At 44.5% G+C, this 26,902-nt stretch overlaps 2 protein-coding genes across 2 annotated transcripts in view; one reads left to right on the top strand and one right to left on the bottom strand.

The window, feature by feature from the left end:
- Window positions 1–11,021, bottom strand: part of TSR3 (TSR3 ribosome maturation factor) — a 46,459-nt gene extending 35,438 nt beyond the window's left edge. Inside the window, exons 1-2 of the mRNA XM_082260276.1 lie at window positions 11,005–11,021; window positions 8,776–8,902 (exon numbers count right to left, since the gene is read on the bottom strand). Coding sequence (XP_082116402.1) covers window positions 8,776–8,890 — 115 coding nt within the window. The 5' untranslated portion in view covers window positions 8,891–8,902; window positions 11,005–11,021. The remainder of the gene's footprint in view (window positions 1–8,775; window positions 8,903–11,004) is intronic.
- A 296-nt stretch (window positions 11,022–11,317) lies between these two features.
- GNPTG (N-acetylglucosamine-1-phosphate transferase subunit gamma) overlaps window positions 11,318–26,902 on the top strand; it is a 39,149-nt gene continuing 23,564 nt past the window's right edge. The window contains exons 1-3 of the mRNA XM_082260277.1: window positions 11,318–11,387; window positions 11,681–11,735; window positions 23,976–24,043. Coding sequence (XP_082116403.1) covers window positions 11,354–11,387; window positions 11,681–11,735; window positions 23,976–24,043 — 157 coding nt within the window. The 5' untranslated portion in view covers window positions 11,318–11,353. The remainder of the gene's footprint in view (window positions 11,388–11,680; window positions 11,736–23,975; window positions 24,044–26,902) is intronic.

The following is a 26,902-nucleotide window of genomic DNA, read 5'->3' on the forward strand; positions in this document are numbered from 1 at the left end:
CCTGAAGATATGCCAACATTTTGTGAAACTTTAAAGCTACCAGGAATAGTGGTCCCAGGATGGACTGAAGAAGAAATCCTAGAGGAAGAAACTGAGGAAGAAACCCTGTGGCAGGAGAAGAAGAAAAAGAACAAGAAAATCAGGGAATAAGGAAGGAGGGAATTTAAGAGAAAGAAAAAAAAAAAAAAAAAAAAAAAGAGGAGAAATGAGAGAAAAGAAACGACTGAACTGTGGAGGGGGGGGGGGGGCATGGGGGGAGGGGGGGTGGGGGGGAGGGGGACATTGTCAGAGGTTTTATGAACGGACGGCACCAAGACGGGACAGTAGGCAGAACCTTTCACCCTAAACATGGGAGGGAAGGATGGGAGGGGCGAGCAGGGGCAGAGCTCAACCTCGGGAGAATGTCGATGGAGGGGAGGTGAATCGACTACCCTAGTTAAGGGAAAAGAGAGTACTAGGGCTCCATCAGGAGGGATAAAAGGAGGAGGGAGGGGGGGAGGGAGGAGGGAGGGGGGTAGAGGGGGGAGGGGGAAGACGGAAGAAGAAAAACCAAGAAAGAAAAAATATCGAGCCCATAAAAACAAATACCTAGTACACCCAAAGAGGGATCATACTTCTGAAGAGACAACCCCTAGATAAACCTAGCTAAGAAAAAAAATGAGTGTAGTCAATTATATTTCGTATAATGTACGAGGAATGAATTCCCCTATAAAGAGACAAAAAATCCTAGGTGAAATTAAGTATTTAAAAGCAGATGTTATATTCCTACAGGAGACCCACATCACACATGAATCAAATGTCAGATTGTATTCCCATAGTCACCCCACCTGGTATTATGCAGATACACTTAAAAAAAAATCAAGTGGGGTTGCTATTGGCCTCGCTAAAGGGATTAGATTTAACCTAGAAGACAGATTGACCGATCCGGAGGGAAGATATCTTCTCCTGAAAGGGACGCTAAACGGAGAGGAGGTTACATTAGTAAACATTTATGCCCCGAATGAAGGACAAATAGCCTTCCTGGGGAAAATTCTGGGGAGGATAACAAATTTTAAGAAAGGAGGAGTGGTCTTGGCAGGGGATCTCAACCTGAGCCTCGACCCAAAAATGGATAACACAGCAAAAAATCAAAGGCGCTCGAACCACCAGACTAAGGAAATAAGGACAAAACTGTATCAGAACCAACTAGCAGATATCTGGAGGATACTTAACCCCAAGGAGAGGGACTATACTTATTACTCAAACATACATAAGACATACTCCAGAATTGATTATTTCCTTATAGAACATAGATGGATCGAGAAAGTCTTAGAGGCAAAGGTCGGGATTAGGACCTGGTCAGACCACTCCCCCATTTCGGTAAAAATAAAAATGGGGAAAGAGCCAATTAAAAAGTCTATGTGGAAAATAAATGAGGAACTGATTAGAGATAAAAAATGGGGCAAGGAAATAGAAAAAGAATTGGAATTTTATTTTCAAACGAACGATACTGAGGAACTACCCAAAAATATAATATGGGAAGCGCAAAAAGCATATATGAGGGGAGTATTAATTTCAAAAGGAGCACAAAGGGAAAAAGAGAGAACAGAAATAAAGGACAGATTAATGAGAGAGATCTATGAAATAGAACAAAAAAGAAAAGATATAATAACAAAAACAACAGAAAAAAAAAAAGAATTAACCTCCCTGATAGAGAAGAAAAAAGAAGAACTAAAAGAAATATTGGAACAGGAAATAAGACAAGAATACAACAAAGTAGCGAGAGAAAAATATGTGGAGGGTAATAAGATTGGAAAAAATCTGGCAAGAATACTCAAAAAGAAAAAATCAATAAATTTTATAGACCGAATTAGGAATAGAGAGGGGGACCTGGTACATTCTACCACCGAGATAGCAGGGGAATTCCAAAAATACTATGGTAACTTATATGCAGTAAGGGGAGTGGGTAAACAAGAAGACAGCCTGGAGAGAGAGGAAAAGATTAAAAATTATTTGGTAAAAGCAAAAATGAAAAAAATAGATAAGGAGAAAATGGATCTACTTGAGGCCCCAATTACGGAACAAGAAATAGAAAAAGCAATAAAAGATACCCCAGGAGGAAAAAGCCCAGGACCGGATGGATTTACAATCAGTTACTATAAACAATATAAAGACCTTTTAATCCCTAGGTTAAAAGGATACATGAACGGCCTGGGCTCTCAATTTGAAATGAGTAGAGAGGCCCTTCTTGCATCCATCACAGTTATTCTAAAGGATGGGAAAGACCCAACACTGTGCTCAAGTTATAGGCCGATATCTCTTTTGAACGCCGATACAAAGCTGTTCACGAAAATAATAGCAACTAGAATTAAAGGGCTGATGGCGGACTGGATACATGATGACCAGTCGGGCTTTATATCGGGCAGACAGGGAAAAGACAATGGGATTAGAACAATTTTGCTAATAGAACAAATGTTAAGAAATAAAGACCCAAGTGTGATTTTATCAATCGACGCAGAAAAAGCATTCGACCGGGTTAACTGGGGGTTCATGTTGAAAACACTTGAAGAAACGGGCATGGGCCCCAGAATGATGTCATGGATAAATACATTGTACAGTCGACCATCAGCAAAAATAAAAATAAATGGGACAATGTCCGAATCGTTCGACATGTACAATGGTACGAGACAGGGGTGCCCCCTGTCCCCATTGTTATTCGTGATATCATTGGAACCCTTGTTAGCAACAATTAGAGAATGCCCGGATATCAAGGGGGTGGAAATTGGGGGAGTAGAACATAAGGTTGCGGCTTTTGCCGATGATCTGCTGCTTTATGTTTCCAACCCTAGGATTTCTCTGCCAAACATAATTAGAATCTTTAAACAATATGGAGAGCTCTCAAATCTAAAAATCAACCAAACAAAGTCAGAAATATTAAGAATTAAAATGAGTACTCAGGAGGGGGATGGGTTAAAAACAGAATTCCCTTTCATATGGAGAAATGACGAGTTAAAATATCTGGGAATTAAACTAACACCAAAAATAGAACAACTATATATAGCTAATTTTATCCCATTATTAAATGATATAAAAACAGAAATAAATAGACTAATCTCAAGAGCCATATCATGGATGGGCAGAATAAATGTAATAAAAATGACGATCCTCCCAAAAATCTTATACAAGCTCCAAATGATACCTATTCAGATCCCAGAAGCATTCTTTAAAACACTAAAGGCACTAATAACTAAGTTTGTTTGGAAGCACAAAAAACCAAGGATTAAATACACTACACTAAGTAGAACTAAAAATCAGGGGGGATTGGCATTACCCGACATTAAAAAATATTACCAAGCCTCAATTATCTCACGGGTGATGGAATGGGGGAAAAAAGAAAGTAGGAAAAATTGGGTAAAAATGGAAGACACTTTAAGTGGCACTAAACTAGGTAAAATTATCTGGATCCCACCCAAATATAGAGAATTGAAAACTGATACACATATTATTACACGACAAGCACTAAAAATATGGGACTTAATATACAACAGAGGAAATTGGGAGTATAATTCATTATTAATACCACTACAAGACACAAAATTTTTTCCACCAGGGGAAGGAAAAGAGCACGGAAATTGGTTGGGAGATGGAGACAAAAGATTAAAAGATATAATGGAGAAGGGAAAAATAAATACTTTATCGGAGCTTAAAATAAAGAAAATCAATTGGAACTTGGATGAGTGGAGGTATCGTCAACTTAAACATTTTGTAGCATCCCTCCCCCAGCCAATAAGAGACATAAACGACCTTAACCCATATGAACAAATCTGCATCTCCGAAAAAAATAAGAATAATATCTCAAATATTTATAAAATCCTGAATAGCGGGGAGGGTCAGGGGAACCTCCCAATGCTGGAGAGATGGAAGAACGAATTAGGGGTTCAAAGGGGGGGATCCCAGTGGGATAAAAGTATTAGGCTGGCCCATAACTCGGCGATAGATAGTAATACGGCGGAAATGAATTACAAATTACTCTCCAGATGGTATAAAACCCCAGATAAAGTGGGGAGATACCACCCGGAGACCTCAAGATTTTGTTGGAGAGGCTGCCAGGAAATTGGAACAATGACACACATATGGTGGGATTGCCCTAAAATAAAGGTATTTTGGAAGGAGGTCCTCTCTTTAATTAAAAGAATTACTAATATAGAGGTCAAAGAGGACCCATGGGAATGTCTTTTTCATGGGACGACAATGCCGATCAAACTATATAAAAAAACCCTAATCCCCCATTTGCTTAACTCAGCGAAAAGCCTAATTCCACTAAATTGGAAAAAAACAGAAGCCCCATCAAATAAAGAATGGATATCACGGGTGGAGACAACAAGAAAATTAGAATTATTAAAACCCTGGGGAGAACAGGACCAAGAGTATGAAAATAGAATAGAGATTTGGGAAGTATGGCAAGAGTATAAAAAAGGAGAAATAAGGGCTCATTAAGTATCTTCCGCAAGGGGGGGGAGGGGGAGAGGGGAGGGGAGGGGGAAAAAGTAAGGGAGATGTATGCATATAGTTTAAATCCCCCCATTTAAGGAGGGATGATATTATTGTATTAATAAAGTTTTGTATGTTGAAAATCTTTAATAAAGAAAATTAAAAAAAAAAAAAAAAAAAAAAAAAAAAAAAAAGAAAGGGGGCACGCTGGTCATTCTGCATTGAAAGGGGGCACGCTGGTCTCTCTGCATTGAAAGGGGGCAAGCTGGTCTCTCTGCATTGAAAGGGGGCAAGCTGGTCTCTCTGCATTGAAAGGGGGCACGCTGGTCTCTCTGCATTGAATGGGGGCACGATGATCTCTCTGCATTGAAAGGGGGCACGCTGGTCATTCTGCATTGAAAGGGGGCACGCTGGTCATTCTGCATTGAAAGGGGGGCACGCTGGTCATTCTGCATTGAAAGGGGGCACGCTGGTCATTCTGCATTGAAAGGGGGCACGCTGGTCTCTCTGCATTGAAAGGGGGCACGCTGGTCTCTCTGCATTGAATGGGGGCACGATGTTCTCTCTGCATTGAATGGGGGCACGATGATCTCTCTGCATTGAAAGGGGGCACGCTGGTCTCTCTGCATTGAATGGGGGCACGATGATCTCTCTGCATTGAAAGGGGCACACTATACCTTGATTACTGAAGGCCCTTTTCACACTTTTGTGACCTCAAAGTCACGCAATTTTTACAGCGTTTTTTGCCGCAAAGCAATGCCTATTACATTTTTCTGTTTGCGCCCCCTCAAAAATTTTGAGCACCAGCCGCCACTGATTGCATTCCAGATGGAGAATGAACAAGGGTAGTAGATATTCCCACCTTCATATCCTGGATTTTCTACAGCAGATATAAACCCTAACTGTTGACATTTAATTTGGCAAAGCACTGTGTTTAAAAAAAACAACTGTTGATTTATTTTTCATAAAATAGGTTTTCACTTTTTTCTCATCATGTGTTATATCTTGGTGCTACGGATATCCTGGGGCCTCTTTGCAGCCACTTCCCATATTCTTGTCTACCCCAGTAATTGCTGCATGGCATTTCGCAGTGTGATTTCCTGAAGGTGACACGAGTGGCCATAGCTGTGCAATGTGTGTTGAAATGGCCACTCATTACTGTGTAAGAACACAGGAGAAATATTGTGGGATGGGGACAGAGTGTTGTAATCCCATAACAGGAAGTAACAGAAAAAGGACCTTCCTGACAGTCTCAGTAGGTATTAGTTTAATGAAAAATGCAGATATAAAAAAAATATTCATTTCAAAAATAACAATAACATAGTAAAGATTAAATGACATGTTCCTGAATGTGTTTATACACTATATTGTCAAAAGCATTGGGACACCTGCCTTTACATGCACATGAACGTTAATGGCATTCCAGTCTTAGTCTGTAGGGTTCAATATTGAGTTGGCCCACCCTTTGCAGCTATAACAGCTTCAACTCTTCTGGGAAGGCTGTCCACAAGGTTTAGGAGTGTGTCTATGGGAATGTTTGACCATTCTTCCAGAACCGCACTTGTGAGGTCAGGCACTGATGTTGAATGAGAAGGCCTGGCTCGCAGTCTCCGCTCGAATTCACCCTAAAGGTGTTCTATCGGGTTGAGGTCAGGACTCTGTGTAGGCCAGTCAAGTTCCTTCACACCAAACTTGCTCATTCATGTCTTTATGGACTTTGCTTTGTGCACTGGTCCAAATCATTTGGTGGAGGGGGGTTATGGTGTGAGGTTGGGCATGGCCCCTTAGTTCCAGTGAAGGAAACTCTTAAGGGCCATACACACTATAAGATTTTTTTTTACCTTTTCTATGTAGTGCAAGGGCCTGCCAGATTGCATACAAATTGAAAGTGTTTAGGTTTGACCTCATATTATATGGTTTTTGGTAAGTCTAAAGGAAAAAGTCTGCAGAAAATCTTATAGTGTGTATGGCCCATTAAGGCGTCAGCATATCAAGACATTTTGGACAATTTCATGCTCTCAACTTTGTGAGAACAGTTTGGGGATGGCCCCTTCCTGTTCCAACATGACTGCGCACCAGTGCACAAAGCAAGGCCATAAAGACATGGATGAGCGAGTTTGGGGTGGAGGAACTTGACTGGCCTGCACAGATTCCTGACCTCAACCCGATAGAACACCCTTGGGATGAATTAAAGCGGAGACTGTAAACCAGGCCTTCTTGTCCAACATTAGTGCCCGACCTCACAAATGCGCTTCTAGAAGAATGGTCAAACATTCCCATAGACACACTCCTAAACCTTGTCGACAGCCTACCTGAAGAGTTGAAGCTGTTATAGCTGCAAACTGTGGGCCAACTCAATATTGAACCCTACGGACTAAGACTGGGATGCCATTAAAGTTCATGTGCGTGTAAAACCAGGTGTACCAATACTTTTGACAATATAGTGTATTTACTTATAAGGGTGCACAGCCCCCAAGCTCAAACACCCATGCCTTTCTCTGCAGCCTTAACTGCACTGGAGAGTCAATAAATGGGAAGCGCTCTTTGCTGAGCGGCTTTTTGTTCATTCACAAACTGAAGCATAATGAACAGATTGAGTGAGTGAGTTTTCTTTGTTCATGTAGAAAAGGAAGGGGCTGGTAAATGACATATTGATTAGCTCCATTCCCCACTCTTCATTCTGAAACATCTTCCACAGGAGCTGGGGGAGAGGAGAGGAGGGAAGCCAGCAGCATGAGGGGTAAGAGTGGGCAGTAGGGGGAATTGGCACTGTATAGAATTCCTTCATCCTCCAGGACCTGGCTGCATACTCTCGCCACACGAGCCCGGGCATTGTCGTGCACCAGGAAGAACCCAGGACCCACTGCACAAGCGTAGGGTCTGATAATGGGTCCAAGGATTTAATCTCGATACCTAGTGGCAGTCAGGGTGCCATTGTACAGCCTGTAGAGTTCTGTGCGTCCCCCCATGGATATGCCTCCCCAGACCACCATTGACCCACCACCAAACTGGTCATGCTGAATGATGTTACAGGCAGCATAACATTCTCCACTGCTTCTTCATGTCTGTCGCATGTGCTCAGGGTTAACCTGCTCTCATCTGTGAAAAGCCCAGGGCGCCAGTGGCGGACCTGCCAATTCTGGTGTTCAATGGCAAATGCCCATCAAGCTCCACGGTGATGGGCAGTGAGCACAGGGCCCACTAGAGAATGTCAGGTCCTCAGGCCACCCTCATGAAGTCTGTTGCTGATTGTTTGGTCAGAGACATTCACACCAGTGGCCTGCTGGATGTCATTTTGTAGGGCTCTGGCAGTGCTCATTCTTTTTCTCCTTGCACAAAGGAGCAGATACCGGTTCTGTTGATTGATTAAGGACTTTCTACGGCCCGTTCAGCTCTCCTAGAATCTCCTCCTTGCTGGGAGACACAGCAAATCTTCCGGCAATGGCACGTATTGATGTGCCATTCTGGAGGAGTTGGACTGCCTGTACAACCTCTATAGGGTCCAGGTATGGCCTCATGCTATCAGTAGTGACACTGACCCTAGCCAAATGCAAAACTAGTGAAATACAGTCAGAAAAAATAGGGAAGAGTAGGGAAAAAGATGTCAGTGGCCTTAACCTGTAAAACCATTCCTGTTTTGGGGGTTGTCTCATTGTTGCCCAACTAGTGCACCTGTTGTTAGTTTCATTAACATCAATGCAGCTGAAACTGATTAACGACCCCCTTTGCTACTTAACTGACCAAATCAATATCCCAGGAGTTGGAATTGATGCTTTACTCTGATTAAAAAGTGTTCCTTTAATTTTTTTGAGCAGTGTATATACTTCAAGTATATATAGACTCCAGAAGTCTCTGGCACCCAGAGATGTAAAAAAGCAGAATGCAGCATCCAGAAATGCTCTTTGGATCAAGACTTTGAAACTGCATGTCAGCAAATCATAGGCAAGAAAGTAAGTGTAAGTAAAATGCTAGTTCCAGGACTGTGCACTATGACTAGGTTCACACTTGTGCAACCTGCGTTCTGTGAATAGCAGCCCAATTTATTTCACCGGACTGCCCTATCTGCAAAAACACAGAGAAATAAATCTCTGACTTTTTATTTAAGCCACGCCACATCAAGTCTCATGGTGATTGTGTTTGCTGTTGCATAGGGGTGCCATTAGGAATAATGGTACCCCCCGCGTGTATGCTAAAGAGCAGTGCGTTTTGCCTGCAGGTTGGGACTGTGCGTGATTTTGCAAGCATTCCTGTCCTGCACAAATGTAAACCTAGCCTTAAAGGAATTCCCGGTTATTGATACATTACCATCTAAAGCTTCATGGACTTCACTGGCAAAGCTCTCTAGACTTTTAGAGGGCCTCTTAAACCGGGATTCTTTCTGTTTTGGTCTGCCCTCTTTCTGAGGTTTCTTCTTTCCCATCGTGATGCGTTACTAAAATACAAAAAAAAAGAGAAAAACAAACTATACCTCAAATAGAATTGGAAGTTGTCATAATGATCAGCCTACTCCAATCTGGTGGGATTCCCACATTAGTGTTCTATACTGTTACCAAATAGAGCTCCAGCCAAAGCATTCAGTTTTAGTTTTGGATTGAACAGGAAAGGGTTAGAGCACCCTGGCAGGGTTATACGCCTATCTCTGTTCCAGCTTTCCAGCTTAGGGGGAGCTTCCCTTATTTCCTGTCCCAGGGAAAGTGGTCACTGAGTTAAAGAGTCTCTCCAATGACATAGGTCTCTACTAGGGATAGACCAATATGGTTTTTTTTCAGGGCTGATACCGATATTTTGGTCACAACGTATTGGTATCGGACAATATGTTGTGCATTTAAAGTTTTGAAAAATAAAGACAATTTTTGACACAAATCTGGTACTGAACCCACTGGTGGGTGGATGGCTGTCTGGCACCCTGTGGTGGGTGGCTGGCTTGCTGGTACCCTGTGGTAGGTGGGTGACTGGCTGGTACAGTGCCTGTGGCTGGCTGGTACGGGGCCTGAGGGTGGCTGGCTGGCACAGACAGCCAGCCACCCTGTGTATGGGTGGCTGGCTGTCTGGCACCTTGTGGTGGGTGGCTGGATGTCTGGCATCCTGTGGTGGGTGGCTGGCATCCTGTGGTGGGTGGCTGGCACAGGGCCTGAGGGTGACTGGCTGGCACAGGGCCTGTGGGTCTGGCATCCTGTGGTGGGTGGCTTGCTAGCACCCTGTGGTGGGTGGGTGGCTGGCACAGGGGCTGTGGGTCTGGCATCCTGTGGTGGGTGGCTGGCTGGCACCCTGTGGTGGGTGGGTGGCTGGCACAGGGGCTGTGGGTGGCTGGCTGGTACAGGGCCTGTGGGTGGCTGGCTGGTACAGGGCCTGTGGGTGGCTGGCTGGCACCGGGTTGCTATGGGTGGGTGTGTGGCTGTGATATACTCCTTCGAGACTAGTCCCGACTCCAAACGAGGCTGTACAAGGCGAGGGAGGCAGCCTAAGAAGGCAGAATGACGTCACAAAAATATCAGCAATATCAGCCAGTTCCAGGGCCGATACCGATATATCGGGGAAAGTGCATATCGGCCCTCGATAATCAGTCCATCCCTAGTCTCCACCCTAAACTATGGACAATTGGAAAAAGCCCTGACCCATTGAGACATGGACACTACTAGACCGTTGAAGGTATCTTGTGGTATCTGGCACCAAGCTGTCAGTAGCAGATCCTGTAAGGTGCGAGGTCTGGCTTTTATGGATCAGACTTGTTTTTCCAGCACATCCCACAGACCCTCAATGGATTGAGATCTAGAGAAATAGGAGGCCAAGTCAACACCTCAAACTTTTTGTTACATTCTTCAAACCATTTTTGCAGTGTAGCAGGGCACATTATCCTGCTGAAAAAGGCCACTGCCAGTAGAAAATACAGTTTCTTTAAAAAGGTGTACTTGGTCAGCAAAAACGTTTAGGTAGGTGGTATGTGCCAAGGAACATCCCCATGAATGGCAGGACCCAAGGTTTTCCTGCAGAATATTGCTTAAAGCATTACACTGCCTCTGCCAGCTTGCTTTCTTCCCACAGTGCATCCTGGTGCCATCTATGCCCCAGCTAAGCCCACAATGAATGATTACTGATTAAGGGGTCCTACGTGACCCTAAAACATCGCAGTTCTTTGCTGTGATGTGATCGCTTAATAAAACATTGGGCCCTTATGGAGTTCCCTGGTGTGTTGGTGACATATCCTTTGCCCTCCTCCCCAATTAAGCGACACACACATCCAGCCATTCACATGATGTAAATGATTCATCAGATCAGGCCACCATCTACCATTGTGGCCAGTCCTGATAATTATGTGACCATTGTAGGCGCTTTTGGCTGTGACATGGGTATTTTGTTCTGCTTTCAGCACATCCACTTCATGGACAACATGTTTTCTTGCTGCCTGTTATATCCCACCCACATTCAGATGATATTGTAATGAGAAAATTTATTTAATTTACTTACCTGTCAGTGGTCATAATGTTATGTCTGATCGGTGTATATAGATATGTATATATGTACTGTCTCTCTTACCTCTCAGCAGCTCACGTGTTCTCTTCCAAATCAACCTTTAGCTTTACCTCCCCGCCTTCCCTATTCTTCTTGAATGTATTTATCCCTCTGCAGTCTTTGTATCTGGTTACAACCTATTCCATTGACAGTGTTAAAGTTATTATTACATATAATGTAACATATATCCATGCACAGACCTTTTTTTTTTTTCTTTTTTCAATATATTATGTTACGAGTGTGAACATTTATCAGCCCTCCCTCTTCACTTACAATGTGAGCTGAGGGATGTGACACAGAAAATTGAGGTCCTGTCTCTGGCTTGCTGTGGGGCTGTGCTTCCGGGTGGTGGAGGGGGTCATGTGACTACAGTATGGAGGTCTGGCTGTGTGTCTTGCTGCTCTTAGGTTAGTGTGTTGTGTGTTTCTCCTCCAGTGCTGACCTGCTGTTGTGTACTTCTTGCTCCTGTGAAAGCATTGTTGTAGAGGTGTGACCCTTCTCTTTCCAGCTTGCCCAGACATCTCTGGATAGCTTCATACTCTGCTTGTTTCCTCTTAGTACATACATAGGAAGGGAAGTGACCTATAGCTTTTACCTAAGCACTGTAGATGTCTCTGGGGAAGTTCTAAAAGACTAAACATGATTAGCTTTTGTCTTGCTTCTAATAATTATTTTTTATGATTTCTCTCTTGTAATTTAGTCTACAATGCAGCTGCAACCAAGATGAAAATTGTGGAAGAACCCAACAGCTTTGGGTATGTAGAGTTTTTCTTTTTTTTTTTTCTTTACCACAACACTGCTTAGAAGTCACTGTGTGTGTGTATATATATATATATATATATATATATATATATATATATATATATATGTGTGTGTGTGTATACTAGAGCTGCACGATTCTGGATAAAATGAGGATCTTGATTTTCTTGCTTAGAATAAAGATCACGATTTTCGGCATAACATCATCTTTTACATTATGCAAAAATAACTAACTTTACTGTTTAGTTTTTTTAAATTCATTAAAGTGTATTTTTCCCCACAAAACTGAGTTTGAAAAACTTCTGGGCAAATACAGTGTGACATAAATGATTGCAACGATCACCATTTTATTCTATAGGGTCCAACAGCTTTGGGTATGTAGAGTGTTTTTTTTTTTTTTTTTTTTTTACCACAACGCTGCTTAGAAGTCACTGTGTGTGTGTATGTATATATGTGTGTGTGTGTGTGTGTATATACAGGGCCGCCATCAGGGGGGTACAGGCAGTACTGGTGTAAGGGACCCGGGGACCGCTTCCCCCTTACACACTTTAAAAACAATGGCTCCCGATCTTCACCGCCGCAAGCCGACCCGTGGGAGGTGCTGCAGGACTATCTGCAGAGAGTGTGGGAGCCTTTTAAAATTAACAAGTGGATAAGTACCCGCTTGTTAAGTTGACCAGCTCCCGCCTTCTTTCCAGATCTGCAGCACCTCCAGTCTCCGTCCCCTGTGAGCATGGCAGTGACTGCCGGCTTGAGACCAAAGGGAGAGGACACCCCAGGCTGATTAGTGCCTATGACTTGCCAAGGTGGTACACTGCAGGAAAGGCTTGCAATAAAAGGGGCACTGTGTCAAAGGTGCGCTGTGATGTATGGGCGCTGTGATGTATTGGCACTGTGATGTAAGTGGCATTGATGTATGTAGATTTGGTGGGACGGCCAGTGGGCGGGCCATGGGGAAGGTTGGTGGTCGAGCACCGGGGGGCCCAGTCCTAAAGCTGTGTAAGGGGCCCCAACATTTCTGATGGCTGCCCTGTGTGTGTGTGTGTGTGTGTGTATATATATATATATATATATATATATATATATATATATATATATATATATAAATAAAATGTTTGGGATTCTAAGTAATTTTCTAGCAAAAAATACTGATTTTAACTTGTAAGCCACAAATGCCAGAAAATGGTTTAGTCTTTAAGAGGTTAAACTGCCCTCACTTACAGATGGAAGTTTATTCTTTTTGAAAAGATACATTGTAAAACATTGTATTTTGTAGGTATCTAGCAGCCTTAACAATGTTGATAAACATTTGGCAAGGCTCATATTTTTTTTTTTTTTTGACAGCTGTGAGTGAGCAGAGAATGGCTCTGTAAGAATCGAGGACATGCTGTTTTAAGATCCTGAGGGGGGGAGGGGTGAATCGAGATCGCGATTGCAATTTTTTTTTTTTTTTTAAACAATTAATCATGCAATTAATCATGCAGCTCTAGTGTGTGTGTGTGTGTGTGTGTATATATATCAGAGGTGGGGGACTTGAGTCACATAAAATAAATAATATTGCTGCGCCCCAAGTCAATAAATCAATCGTTGGAGATAAAAATATATATGTTTTGTGTTCAAATCTTATCACAATTTAAATCAGTCCATAGACTGTGATCAAAAACGTGAACCGTGATTATGAAATTAATATTAGTAATAATAGTCCCAATTCACAGTGAAAAAAGTGACAAGTAATAACTGAAAAAAATCTTCATCCGTGAACGTGATCAAAAGTGCTGCATGCTTCACTTCAAGTGCTCCTGGTGACTAGTGAAAGATTAGCCGCTCACCTTAGAGATAGACTCCTGAGAGTCAATACACACTCTGGGATAATCACAGTTGCCTGGTTCGCCTTCCTATCACCGCCTCCAGATACTCTCTCCGGGTATGTACGGCATCGGTGTGGAAATAAAAAAATGGGTCTAATGCTCTCTGATTTATAAGGCTATTTATTGTACATAAAAAGATGAAATCGCACTTACACTTTTAAGCACTTAAAGTAGTGCGGACTTTCAGAGCATCAAACACTGCCTGTGGTCTCCGGGAATCGACGTGATGACGTGCAGGCTCCTCCCCCGTACGCGTTGCATCATAGACTTAAGTAAGTGCGGAGACTCGGCGGTCTTTCAATTGCCATTTTTTTGGGAAAAAATACATTTCACTGCATTTAAAAAAAAAAAAAAACTTAACCATAAAGTCAGCCCATTTTATTTGTATATTGTGAAAGATGATGTCACGCCGAGTAAATAGATACCTAACATGTTACGGTTTAAAATTGCACACACCTGCGGAATGGTGACAAATCTACGGTCAATAAAAATTTCCATAGGTGACGCTTTAAAAAATTTTTAAGGGTTATCAGTTTAGAGTTGGAGTAGCTCTCTTTTTTTTATTTTATTTTTTTAATTATTGCTCTGGCGATCGCAGCGATACCTTTTTAAATGTGTGGTTTGAACAGCGCTTTCATTTACGGGCACGACTTCCGTAAACGCTTTCTTTCATGCGCAAGCTCACGGCGATGGGGGCACTTAACATTTTTCTTTTTTCCTATTTATTTTATTTCATTTGTGAACTTAAGCACAGGTTTTTAAAAAAAAAAAAAAAAAATTATCCCTTTTATTGTTGTCACAAGCAATGTAAATATCCATTGTGACCCCACTGCACTTCAATGTATTCATAATGTCAAAAACTGCATTTTTAAATACTGTCACGTTTTTAAATTCAGCGCCCTTAGCCGTCGAGTAACCCGGAGGTGACGTCATGAACGCCGCTGCCAGGTTACATCATCGGAGGCCCGATCAAAGCCGAATCCGGCTTCATTCGGGACTCCAACCAGCCAGCGGACGTGCTCTGCAGAGCCGCGGGAGGAGGGGACGTCCCATCCCACTCCCTGGGGTAACGACCGATCGGTTTCCGAGCCGCATCGGCCGTTACCACCTGAAAGCTGACTGCCAGCTCTAAAAAATGGTACTGGGATGATGCCTCTAGCTGCAGGCATCACCCCAGTACAACCACTTCTTGCAGATCATGTAGCTCTACGTGAGTTTGCGGGAAGTGGTTAAAACACATCAAGCAGTAAAGGAACAGTTGTCATTTTAAAGTTTGCAGACCGCTATTTAAAGTGACAGTCAGCCATTTAAATCTTTTTCTCTTTTGTTCATTGAAGGACACAGCTCTTGATTCTTCGTAACCATTGGGTTATACTGCCCCCTACAGGAGTAGGGCACTAGTCAGGAAAAAGCTTAACTATGCCCATGGGCAGTCCCAGGGGTTATACACCCACTCTCAGCTATAGGCAGTCTGTTTTTTTTTTTGTTTGTTTGTTTTTTTTTTTCTGCCTAGTCAGGAGTAAGGACCTAGTTCCTTGCTGGGATCTCTGGTCTTGGCGATTTTTTTTTTTTTTTTCTTATCTTTGTTATTTTGTTCCTGTGAGAATCTACAATAAATTGTGGGACTGACTGGATAATCTAGATCCAGAGGGTCCCCCTAGTCAAGCCAGCGTGCGCGCACAGGTCTCAGCTCCGCGCTAGGTTGGCCACGACATAGCCCCAATGGACAGGGGCTGGCCTTCGAGTTAAACGTCTCGCGAGGGCGAATACGACCTGGCCTCGACCTAAGTTGCAGCGTTCCTCCTGGCCGACAGCCTGCCACATTCCAATGGAGCGGTGGTCTGTCCAGAGTGTGGGACCCCCCGAGGTTCCCCTCCTTCACCACAGACACGAGTCACCCTGCTGGGTCTGCGTCCATGCACCCTGAGTGCTCAGATAGCGAGGATGATTCCTCTGCTCCTCTAGTCATGCATGAAAAGGCTCTGGTGGATACACTGTTGTGTCAGTGTGTGAAATTTTAAAAATGGAGGTTGCGGCTGATGCTGCGTCGGAGGCGCAAGTCCCTTTCGACACCCACAGGCCCTCCAAAGCGGCAAGGGTGTTCCCCTTTTCCGCTTACTTTGACAACATTGACACAAAACAGTAGGGTTGTCCAAAACGTAGAGGTTCCTAAGCGTTTTTGCCTTGCAGGATCCTTATGAGGTTTAACTATTTAAAAGGTGGAAGGTCCCACCTGTAGCCGACTCGTCGGTTTCCAGGTTAAATAAAGCTACTTTCATTCCGGTTGAGGAGTCCCCGGCCTTTAGAGATCCAGCTGATAGGAGGGTGGAGGTTCTGGCCCGCCATTTGTTCACTGTGGCTGGTTCGGCACTTAGGCCGGTATTTACTGCCCTGGTGTCGCAAACTCGATTGAGTGGGCTAAACTTTATGCTGGGACCTTCTTCCCCCCTGTCTTGCAGAGCTGGCATGTCAGTTGATCCAGGGACTACAGTTTATCTGTAATGCTTCTTTGTATGCGGCTCCTTTGATTTCTAGGCTGTCTGTTTTTAGCAGGTCCTTAGGCATAATATCTGTCCGAAATGCTGGTCCGCGGACGAGACTTATAAGAAGTCCTTATCTGATCTCCCCCTTGTAGGGGATCATCTGTTTGGAGCTTCCTTGGATGACATTGTTAATGGTCTCACAGGGGGGAAGAGTACTCTTCTTCCGCCAGGTTCCTAGGGCAAGGAGCCCAGACATAGACGTGGGCTATTCTCCTCAGCTCATGAGAGGTTTTTTCGTCCCTCAGGGTCTCAAGATGAGATCAGAAGTCATGGCCTTCACTGGAGGTTCCAAGAGGACCTGGTTTGGCAAGCCACGAGTGGGCTCTTCCAGACCTGTGGACAAGGCTGCCCCTGCATGAAGGGGCGCTCTCACCCATGTCTGGAGTGGGGGGACGTCTTTGCTGGTTTCCAGATTCATGGACTTCCCTGGTACACAACGAGTGGGTGCACAAATTTGTTCAGTCTTATCCTCCGGAAAGGTTCTTCCCTTCCAACCTGCACTTGTCCCCAGATCGCATACAGGGTCTCTTTCGGGCAGTGCAAAACTTGTTATTAAAATGTGCCAGTCACCAGCGCTTCCTCCATTTCACCATGGGTGAGGAGCAGTATCAGTTTGTGGCATTGACCTTTGGTCTCGCCTCTGCTCCTCGGGTCTTCACAAAAGTGTTTGGCATTGTTTGAGTCAGTGGGAGATTGCGGTACTGGGGTACCTGGGTGATCTTCTTCTGTGAGCAGAGTCTCAGACAGGCTCTGATGGACATCTGGAGATTACTCTGCGAACTCTGTGGGAGTTTGGTTGGATTCTCAACCTTCAGAAGTCTGCTTTGGTTCTGTCCACAAAAACTGGACTATCTGGGTCTGACTCTGGACTCGGCCTCAGCCAAAGTGTTTCTTCTCTCTTCCTCTGGAAGAACTCCAGATATTGCTGGAGACAAATCAGCTTCTGTTGTTCAGCAGACGGTCATCCCTCCTGGCTTGCATGCGGGTGCTGGGCCTGATGGTGTCCACATTTGAGGCGGTCTGTTTGCACAGTTCCACACAAGATCTCTGAAAAAGAGATTCTGGTGAAATGGGACAAGGATCCACGTTCTCTAGAGGTAAATTGAGGATTGATCCTTGATGCCTAAGTGGTAGGTGTAGCCAACATCCCAATTGTTAATCTTAAAGCAGGGTTTGGTGCCTCAAGCCAAGGGGGTGGGACTTTATGGGCTAGTCAGGTAGTAAACTTATAGTAAAATTGTATAGCAATTTATTTGAAAAATAATAAAAATTCATACAATGATAATCATCATAATTGTGCCAATGGGTTATAGACCCATGTGAGAAGGTGAGAAGGAAGATAAAGTAATAAGTGACAGTGTGAAGGGTGACTTTGATATAGATCTCTGTCTGTAAGTGCTCAGCCAAGTGAGCTGTTTAGAGAGAGACTGTATATCTGGAGCTTCCGACGCGTTTCGCCTGTATTGCCTTTATCAAGGAAGCGAGAGGGCCACCATCTTTGTGACTAAAAGTTGAATCCCGGACCTTTCTGTTTGTTCACCCAAAGCTAATCACACAGGATTTGTTGTGGACTTGCTGTATGAAAAGTATAGATGCTTTGGTTTATTGTGGTCAAGAGCCCTTCATGGATCACAATTGTGAGAGTAGTTAAGGTGTGCCAGCAGGGGGAGCCCCGGTTTTCTGTTTCGGTTTTTCTCCTGTTGGTGGTAGAAGAGTAAAAGGAAGTCTCCAGGGTGGCTCGTCCTAGGGCGTCTGTCACGTTCCCTCGGGACGAGCCACCCTGGACACTTCCTTTTACTCTTTACGCGTCGGAAGCTCCAGATATACAGTCTCTCTCTAAACAGCTCACTTGGCTGAGCACTTACAGACAGAGATCTATATCAAAGTCACCCTTCACACTGTCACTTATTACTTTATTTTCCTTCTCACCTTCTCACATGGGTCTATAACCCATTGGCACAATTATGATGATTATCATTGTATGAATTTTTATTATTTTTCAAATAAATTGCTATACAATTTTACTATAAGTTTACTACCTGACTAGCCCATAAAGTCCCACCCCCTTGGCTTGAGGCACCAAACCCTGCTTTAACGTTCTCTAGAGGTGGCTTCATTCTTCGGTGCTTCAACAGGGAAAATCCTTCTCCCCCCTGTACTGGACGGTTGTCACCACGGATGCCAGCCTGTCCAGGTGGGGAGGCATCCTCAGCAGAGATGTGCTCGGGGTCTGGACTCTGGCATAGTCCAGACTGCCGATTAATGTACTGAAACTCAGAGCAATCAGACTTGTCTGGCTCATTGGACAATTCGTCTTCAGGGGTGTCCCGCAAAAACTAATTCAGGCAGTGCTGTGGTCTGTCAATCACCAAGGGGGCACAAAAAGTGTCCTGGTGGCTTGGTAAGAAGCCGGCATTCTAAGGTGGGCTGCCAATTTTGTTCCAGTCCTCTCTAACTCCTGCCACGACTCCTGTGCGGGATCGAGGCAGAAAGGATTCCAGTAATTTTAGTGGCTCCAGATTGGCCTCCCCGGTCTTGGTACTCTGATCTGGTGCGGCTGGTCGGCGATGCTCCTTGGGGACTTCCTCTCGGGGAGGATCTGCTGTCCCAAGGACCAATCTTCTATCCTGCTTTATAGTCGCTGGCTTTGACGACTTGGCTGTTAAACGCCAGGTGCTGAAGGATAGAGGTTTGTCTGCGTCGGTGATCCCTATGCTATTGAAAGCCTAGGAAATCTACTTCTAGCAAGATCTACCGTTGTACGTGGAAGACGTACATTGCATGCTGTGAGTCTCTTGGGGTTCATCCTCCCTTCTTCTTGGTGGATTGGATCTCAACCTTTAACGGGGGGGGTTAAACCGCAATTAGCATTGAGTACCATCAAGGGCCAGGTTTATTCCAACCTTTGACCACACACTCCCTGGTGCGTACCTTTCTTCAGGGTGTCCAACATTTGGATCCTTCAGTGCAGGCTCCGTTGCTGCCCTGGGATCTTAATTTTGGTTCTTTCAGCTCTACAGAAGCCTCCCTTTGAAAATATTTGGGAGATTTTCCTGCTTTCGCTGTCCCAGAAGGTGGCCTTGTTTGGTGGCTTTCACGTCTGCGTGCAGGGTGTCGGAACTGGTGGCGTTGTCCTGTCGTTCACCTTATGGTGATTCACAAGGATAAGGTAGTGCTTCGCCCCTGTCCATCATTCCTTCCCAAGGTGGTCTCTGACTTTCATTTGACTGAAGACCTTGTGTTGCCTTCCCTGTGTCCCTAAACATCCAATGTAAATTGCCTTGCATGCCTTGGATGTGGTTCGGGCAATTAGGGTATACCTGGCAGCTAGCAGAGTCTTTTAGGAAGTCAGACTCTCAATTGTGCTCACGGACAGACCTCACAAAGGGTTGTCTGCTTCCTCTGCGACCATTTCCTGATGGATCAGACAGATGGTGGTTCAGGCCTATTCCATCAAGGGTCAGGTTCCTCCCTTCCCTGTCAAAGCGCACTATTAGGGCGCCTAGTGCCTCTAGGGCTTTCCGTCATCATGTGTCAGTGACGCAGGTTTGCAAGGCGACCATCTGGTAGTCGGCGCACGCTTTTACAGTTTTTATAAAGTGTATCTGTTGGCATCCACAGATGCTTCTTTTGGCCTCAAGGTTTTGCAGGCTGCTGTTTAGAGGGCCGGTCCTCCTTTGAGGGTAGATTTTTTTTTTTTTTTTTTTTTGCAGGTGAGCTCTATCTTACCTGATGGCTATGGTTAGCCTTGGGAATTTATTTATGATGTTTTTCCCACCCCTCGAGTTTAACACTGCTTTTGGGACGTCCCAATGGTTAAGAAGAATGAGGAGCTGTATCCGCCAATGAAAGAAAGAGAAAATAGGATTTTTGACTTACTGTAAAATCCATTTCTTTGATGTTCATTGACGGACACAGCACCCATCCCTCCGTGGAGTTGGCTTTCTTTTGACACTGCTTGTAACAAAACTGCCTATAGCTAAAAGTGGGTATATACCCCCGTGGGACTGCACAGAGGCGTAGTCGAGCTTTTTTCTGCCTAGTATCCTACTCCTGTAGGGGCCAGTATAACCCAATTGTTAGGAAGAATCAGGAGCTAAGTCCGTCAATGTTCATCAGAGAAATGGATTTTACGGTAAGTCAAAAAATCTCATGTTACCATCCCCAGCCTGGAACTCAAGTTTACTTTAAATGCTTCAATAAATCTGCTTGCAGGTTGCTGAATGATTTGCAAATATTTTGTAAACCCTTGCTGTACAAACTGCTCTTTCACATACTAAAGCCTGTATAGTATATACAAGGTCTTAAAGTGTTTGTTACCACATGTCATATTCCTGATATGTCTATTTGTGTCATGTTCTTGTGTTTAAAAGCAGCCTGTTCTATGTGCATTACTTCCCTTATGTGAAATACCTGGTGATCCTGCCAAACCCCCCTGCTTTCCTATTTCAAACTTGACAATGCTAGGCATAGAAGCACATCCATGCCAGGGTAGTCAGTTTTCTGGCTGTGCTGAAAGTACAACCTGCCTGGCCTCCAATGGCCAAGACTTTTGCTGACACCCCCCCCCCCCAGCAGCCCTTCACTGGGAAGACCAATGTATTGTTCTTTCTCTGCCTCCTGCTGACACGCCCCACTGCAGTCTTCACCCCCACCCCTCTAAGCCCTCTCCTATTCATCCTCATCCTTCTCCTCCTATTCATCCTCATCCTTCTCCTCCTATTCATCCTCATCCTTCTCCTCCTATTCATCCTCATCCTTCTCCTCCTATTCATCCTCATCCTTCTCCTCCTATTCATCCTCATCCTTCTCCTCCTATTCATCCTCATCCTTCTCCTCCTATTCATCCTCATCCTTCTCCTCCTATTCATCCTCATCCTTCTCCTCCTATTCATCCTCATCCTTCTCCTCCTATTCATCCTCATCCTTCTCCTCCTATTCATCCTCATCCTTCTCCTCCTATTCATCCTCATCCTTCTCCTCCTATTCATCCTCTTCATCATCCTCCTATTACTTCTCATCCTCTTCCTTATCTTCCTCCTTTTCATACCTATCCTGTTTCAAACAAGAAAGAAGCTATTTATAATGTAAATTGAAAGGGTTTATGTATACTTTAACCACTTGCTGACCAGCTGTCGTAGTTTTACTGCGGCAGGTCAGCTCTATTATGCGAAATGACGTATCTGTACGTCGCTTCATGTAAAAGACAGTGGGGGGTGTGCGAACACGCGCCAATTTACCAGATAGGGAGCCAATCAGCGGGTCCGTCGGACGCGATGTCTACCGGCCACCCACAATCGCTCCCCATGGAGACGGTCTATCTATGTAAACACGGCAGACCACCGTTCTGTCACAGATGAACACAGGCATCCTATGTTCCTACTATTTAGGAACACAGATCTCTGTGCTCATCTATTGAGTACATACCCCACACAGTTAGAACTCCCTAGGAGCACACTTAAACCTTTGATCGCCTCTGGTGTTAACCCCTTCCCTGCCAGTCTCATTCGTACAGTAACAGTGAAAATTTTTAGCACTGATTAGTGTAGTAAAGTCAATGGTTCCCTCAAGTGTCAGGTGTCCGATCTGTCCGCCGCAATGTCAGTCCTGCTAAAAATCGCTGATCGCCCCCATTACTAGTAAAAAAAAAAAATAAAAATGACTTTATGCAAAATAACTTTTGCATAAAACCAATCAATATACACTTATTGGGATTTTTATTTCAACCAAAAAAATGTGGCAGACTACATATTGGCCTAAATTTATGAAAAAAATATATATTTTTTTTTCTTTTAATTTTTTTATTGGATATGTTTTATAGCAGAAAGTAAAAAATATTATTTTTTTTTTGTTTTAGAATTGTCGCTCTTTTTTTGTGATCAAATGCCACCAAAAGAAAGCTCTATTTGAGGGGGAAAAAAAGACATCAATTTATATTGGGTACAGCATTGCACGACCACACAATTGTTAGTTAAAATAGCGCAGTGCCGTATCGCAAAAAATGGCCTGGTCATTAAGGGGGAAAACCTTCCAGTCCAGAAGGGGTTAAGAACATGGATAACAGGCACATAAGGAAGATCCGGTGGTCGGAGGTGGACATGTCCACCCTGAGGGCCATTTTAGCTGCTCGTGGAACTGTCCTGGCTGGCTGGATGTAGTTGTGATGGTGGCTGATGAAAGCGAGGGCTGGAACGCAGGCTGGACAGTAGCGTCCTCCATAATGGCGTCATCGGCATGCTCGCATCACGTTTCGGAGCATGTGCACTATGGGGGTACCGTTAGCACGCGCTCCTTTTTCAAGCTGCTCTGTTGGGGCTGAAGAGTGCCTTATATATGTTAGGGATGCAGTGCCATCTAGTGGATAGAGTGCTAATCACTCCACTAAAAGGCCTGAATACTAGTATGCTTTTGGTAGTGTTGTACAGAATGCAGTATAGAGTTGCAGATATACATATATATCAAAGTTAAAAATTGAAAAATATAAACATTCCTTTTTTTTCCCCCCTATATTTATAAGACCATAGTCAATGAGATTATTAGGGTAAATGTTAAAACCAATCATGTTGTAATATAAAAGGGTAGTATCCATATACAAGTATTTCTATTGGTTTTTAGGTCAATGTTAAATAGGAATCTGGAGGGTTTTTTTTGTATGGATTAATATGCTATGGAAAAATTTCCATCATGAGCCTGATAGCGGGGGAATAAAATGACTAACAGGGAAATGTGGTTAAATGGTCAGCATACATATAACTAAATATAGATAAATATGAAAAAAAAAAGATCATTTTGAAAAATAAATAAGTAAAAATAAAAATCTATATTGTTATACTAAAAAAGGAGGGGGGGACTGTTAGGCCCTGTGTAGTTTGGGCTATTAAATATTAAATTTGGTACATTAATTATCAAAAAGGTTGGGCAGAGGAGGACAAACCAATATAACTGTAGGGTTAAAAGAATGGCAGTCCTATACATATTTGAAACGTCCCTGTTTTTTTTTTTTTTTTGTATAAATCTATTATGGTAACGCAGTGCCGTATCACAAAACCTTCTGGTACTTAAGTGGTTAAGGTGGCCATGAACTGATTGAAATTCAGCCGGTTATCCCCACTCAACAGAAGTAGATCATTTGATTGACTTCTGTCCAAGGGACGTGTTGGAAAATGTTCAGTTGCATACAGTGTCACTGTGGAGTAGGGGATTTTTCCATCCACCTCCTATGTGTGGTTGGAGCCATCTTGTGGTTTTTCTTAGTTCAGCCCGCTGGTGGAATTTTTTAAAAAACAAATGTATGGCCAGCTTTAGAGAAGTGCTTAATGGTGGATAGGATTCACTTCATACGCTCCAACTGATTTTGCTAACCTCAGCTATTCTTGCTGCACTTTCCTTTGCTGGTGGCCTTTGGCCTCCATTTGACCCAGATTTTGCATTGCAAAAAATACAATCTTTACTACTGTAACTCATATTTGTCATCTGGAATGGACAGAGGATCCAGGGCAGTGGCTTATGTGTTGTAAGGTGAATGGTGGGTTATATAAAGGCAGCGATCATGATGACTTGGGGCTAGTAGTGCTGAGAAGCATCTCTCTGATAATAGAGGAATTTAAAACATGGATTAATAATTACATATGATGTTCATTACATACAATTCTCATGGGATAAAAGCCATATTTTTAAAGGTAAAGTAAAGTATTTGTAAGTAAATACAGCTAATTGGTCTCTGTACAGTACATGGATCATTTTGTGCGATGAGTGATGTTAACTTCTGATCGAAAATCATTTTAGTAATGTTCACTTCTAACTGAAAATCCTTTCTTTCTGTCAGGTTGAACAATCCATTTTTATCACATACAAACAAGCTACAACCAAGGACATCTCCTTCACCGCGTTCAGGTAATGTGAGTTGGGTCTTAGATATATATATATATATATATATATATATATATATATATATATATATATATATATAATCTATCAACTTAATAAAGTTTGCATAGCTCATACATAGTCACCTGGTGGTTCTGAAACCTCACAAGATAACTCCTACATGGTGACAAGTGACTTAGGTAAGTTAGATTGTACATGCAAATTGTATAGCAAACCCTTCTGGAGCATGTAATGTATATGTATTTACAAATATTTACATATGCTACCCCAGTTTCCCATCTCATAGTTAATAAAGAACACTGATTGTGTCTACAAGCGCTCCCTTTGTCAATATGACACCATCCGCTATTTCAAATGTAAAACGTGGCAGCCACTCAGATAAATTATAGCATGGATGGGATGAACTTGGGTAGAGCATTACCAGGGGCAGACTGGAAACTTTCGGCCCAGGGGGCAACTACAAACCAGAGGCCCATGGTGCAGTGACTCGGCCCCCCTCTCCCACTCTCCCTCTTCCTGTCCTCCTCCTGACCCCCATTCCAGGCTGCAGCCCTGCTCCCAGTACTCTTTACTCACTGGCTGAATCTGGCCAGGGGGCAGTAGGGGGGAGCTGAGACAGCTCGGTTGGGGCTGGCAGGGGAGAGTCTTCAGTGGGGCATGGAACCAGCCTCTGCTCAGACACAGGGGAGGGAGGTCTGCGCTCTGTCCTTGTCTTCATCCTGCACTCAGTAGGTCAGTGGTGAGGACTTTTTTCTTTTCTTCACCAGGAATCCTTTAGACATGTCTGTGGCAGAAGCGGTGCAGCCTTTTTACAGGGCATCAGAGTGGCCCAGGGGGCAACTGCCCCCCTGCCCCATGGCCCAGTCTTCCCCTGAGCATTACATTGAACAGTACTAAGTACTGCAGTATTTTCTCCTGCTAGTCAGCACAAAAACAATGTTTTAACGTTTTGTTTAAAATACATGTGATGTCACGATCCTTTAAGGCAGCAAATTGGGTTCCCTTACCCTGTGTGGCCTCCTTAACATGGGTCATATATATATGAATAAATTGAGAGCAGGCTTACCTTGAAGGTAGTCCTATCCTTCTTTAAAGGTCATGGTCCTGAGAGGACCATGAAGGCTGCTATTAATGGTCTTTGCTTTGGGAATGCTAATTCTCTGGCTGTTGTTGCTTTGGTTTCTATGCTGTCGGAGTAGCTGACCCAGTGGCGTAGCGTGGGTTGTCAGCGCCCGGGGCAAGGTAAGTAATTTGCGCCCCCTACACAAACCTACTAGACCACTACACTGACACCTACAGAGACCTACCTTATACCTACACTGACCTACCTGACCATTACAGAGACCTACCTTTTACCTACACTGACACCTTCACTGACACCTACAATGACCCCCCCCCCACACTGACACCTTCACTGACAACTACACTGACCCCCCCATACACTGACACCTACACTGACCCATCTACACTGACCCCCCTTACACTGACAACTTCACTGACAACCCCTACATTCCCACATACACTGAGGCCTACACTGACAACTACACTGACCCCCCCCCCCTAACACTGACACCACACACTGACTCCCCTACACTGACCCCCCTACACCAAGACCTACACTGACCCCCATACACTGATACCCCCTACACTGACCCCCGCATACACTGACACCCACCCATACACTGACACCTACACTGACCCCCCCATACACTGACACCTACACTGACCCCCCATACACTGACACCCCCTACACTGACCCACACACTGAACTCCCCATACACTGACACCCCCTACACTGACACCCCTATACACTGACACCCCCATACACTGACACCCCCATACACTGACACCCCCACTGACCTCTCATACACTGACACCCCCTACACTGACACCACACACCGACTCCCCTACACTGACCCCCCTACACTAAGACCTACACTGACCCCCCTTACACTGACACCACACACCGACTCCCATACACTGACCCCCCTACACTAAGACCTACACTGACCCCCCTTAGACTGACACCACACACCGACTCCCCTACACTGACCCCCCTACACTAGACCTACACTGACCCCCTTAAACTGACAACTACACTGACCCCCTTCACTGACCCCCACCCATACACTGACACCTACACTGACCCCTACACTGACCCCCCCATACACTGATACCTACACTGACCCCTACACTGACCCCCCCTATACACTGACACCCCCATACACTGACCCTTGCACTAACCCTCCCATACACTGACACTTGCACTAACCCCCCATACACTGACACCTCATACACTGACACCCCCATACACTGACACCTACACGGACCCTTACACTGACTCCCCCCTATACACTGACACCTACAATTACCCCCCCCCCATACACTGACACCTACACTGACCCACCCCATACACTGACACCCCCTACACACTGGCCCCTCCCCATACACTGACACCCCCTACACACTGCCCCCCCCATACACTGACACCTACACTGACCCCCCCCATACACTGACACCCCCCTACACTGACACCTACACTGACCCCCCCCCCATACACTGACACCCCCCTACACTGACCCCCCCCATACACTAACACCCCCCTACACTGACCCCCCCCCATACACTAACACCCCCCTACACTGAGGTATCTCCCCCCACCCATGTCCACTTCCCTGGGCTCCCGGAGCAGCACATCACTCACCTCTTTCTGTGTCCAGACACTGGGGACTTGAGGAGGCGATCTGGAGCAGAGGAGAGACACAGCGTGTCAGCAGCAGCAGCCATCGTGGAGGCAGCCGGCCCAGACAGCAGGGAGAGACTCCAAGAGCGGTGCTGCACATGCACAGAGCCACCGGTGTTGGC

Source organism: Pelophylax lessonae, assembly GCF_965119305.1.
Source record: "Pelophylax lessonae genome assembly, chromosome: 6".
In the NCBI taxonomy this organism is placed as follows: Eukaryota; Metazoa; Chordata; class Amphibia; order Anura; family Ranidae; genus Pelophylax; species Pelophylax lessonae.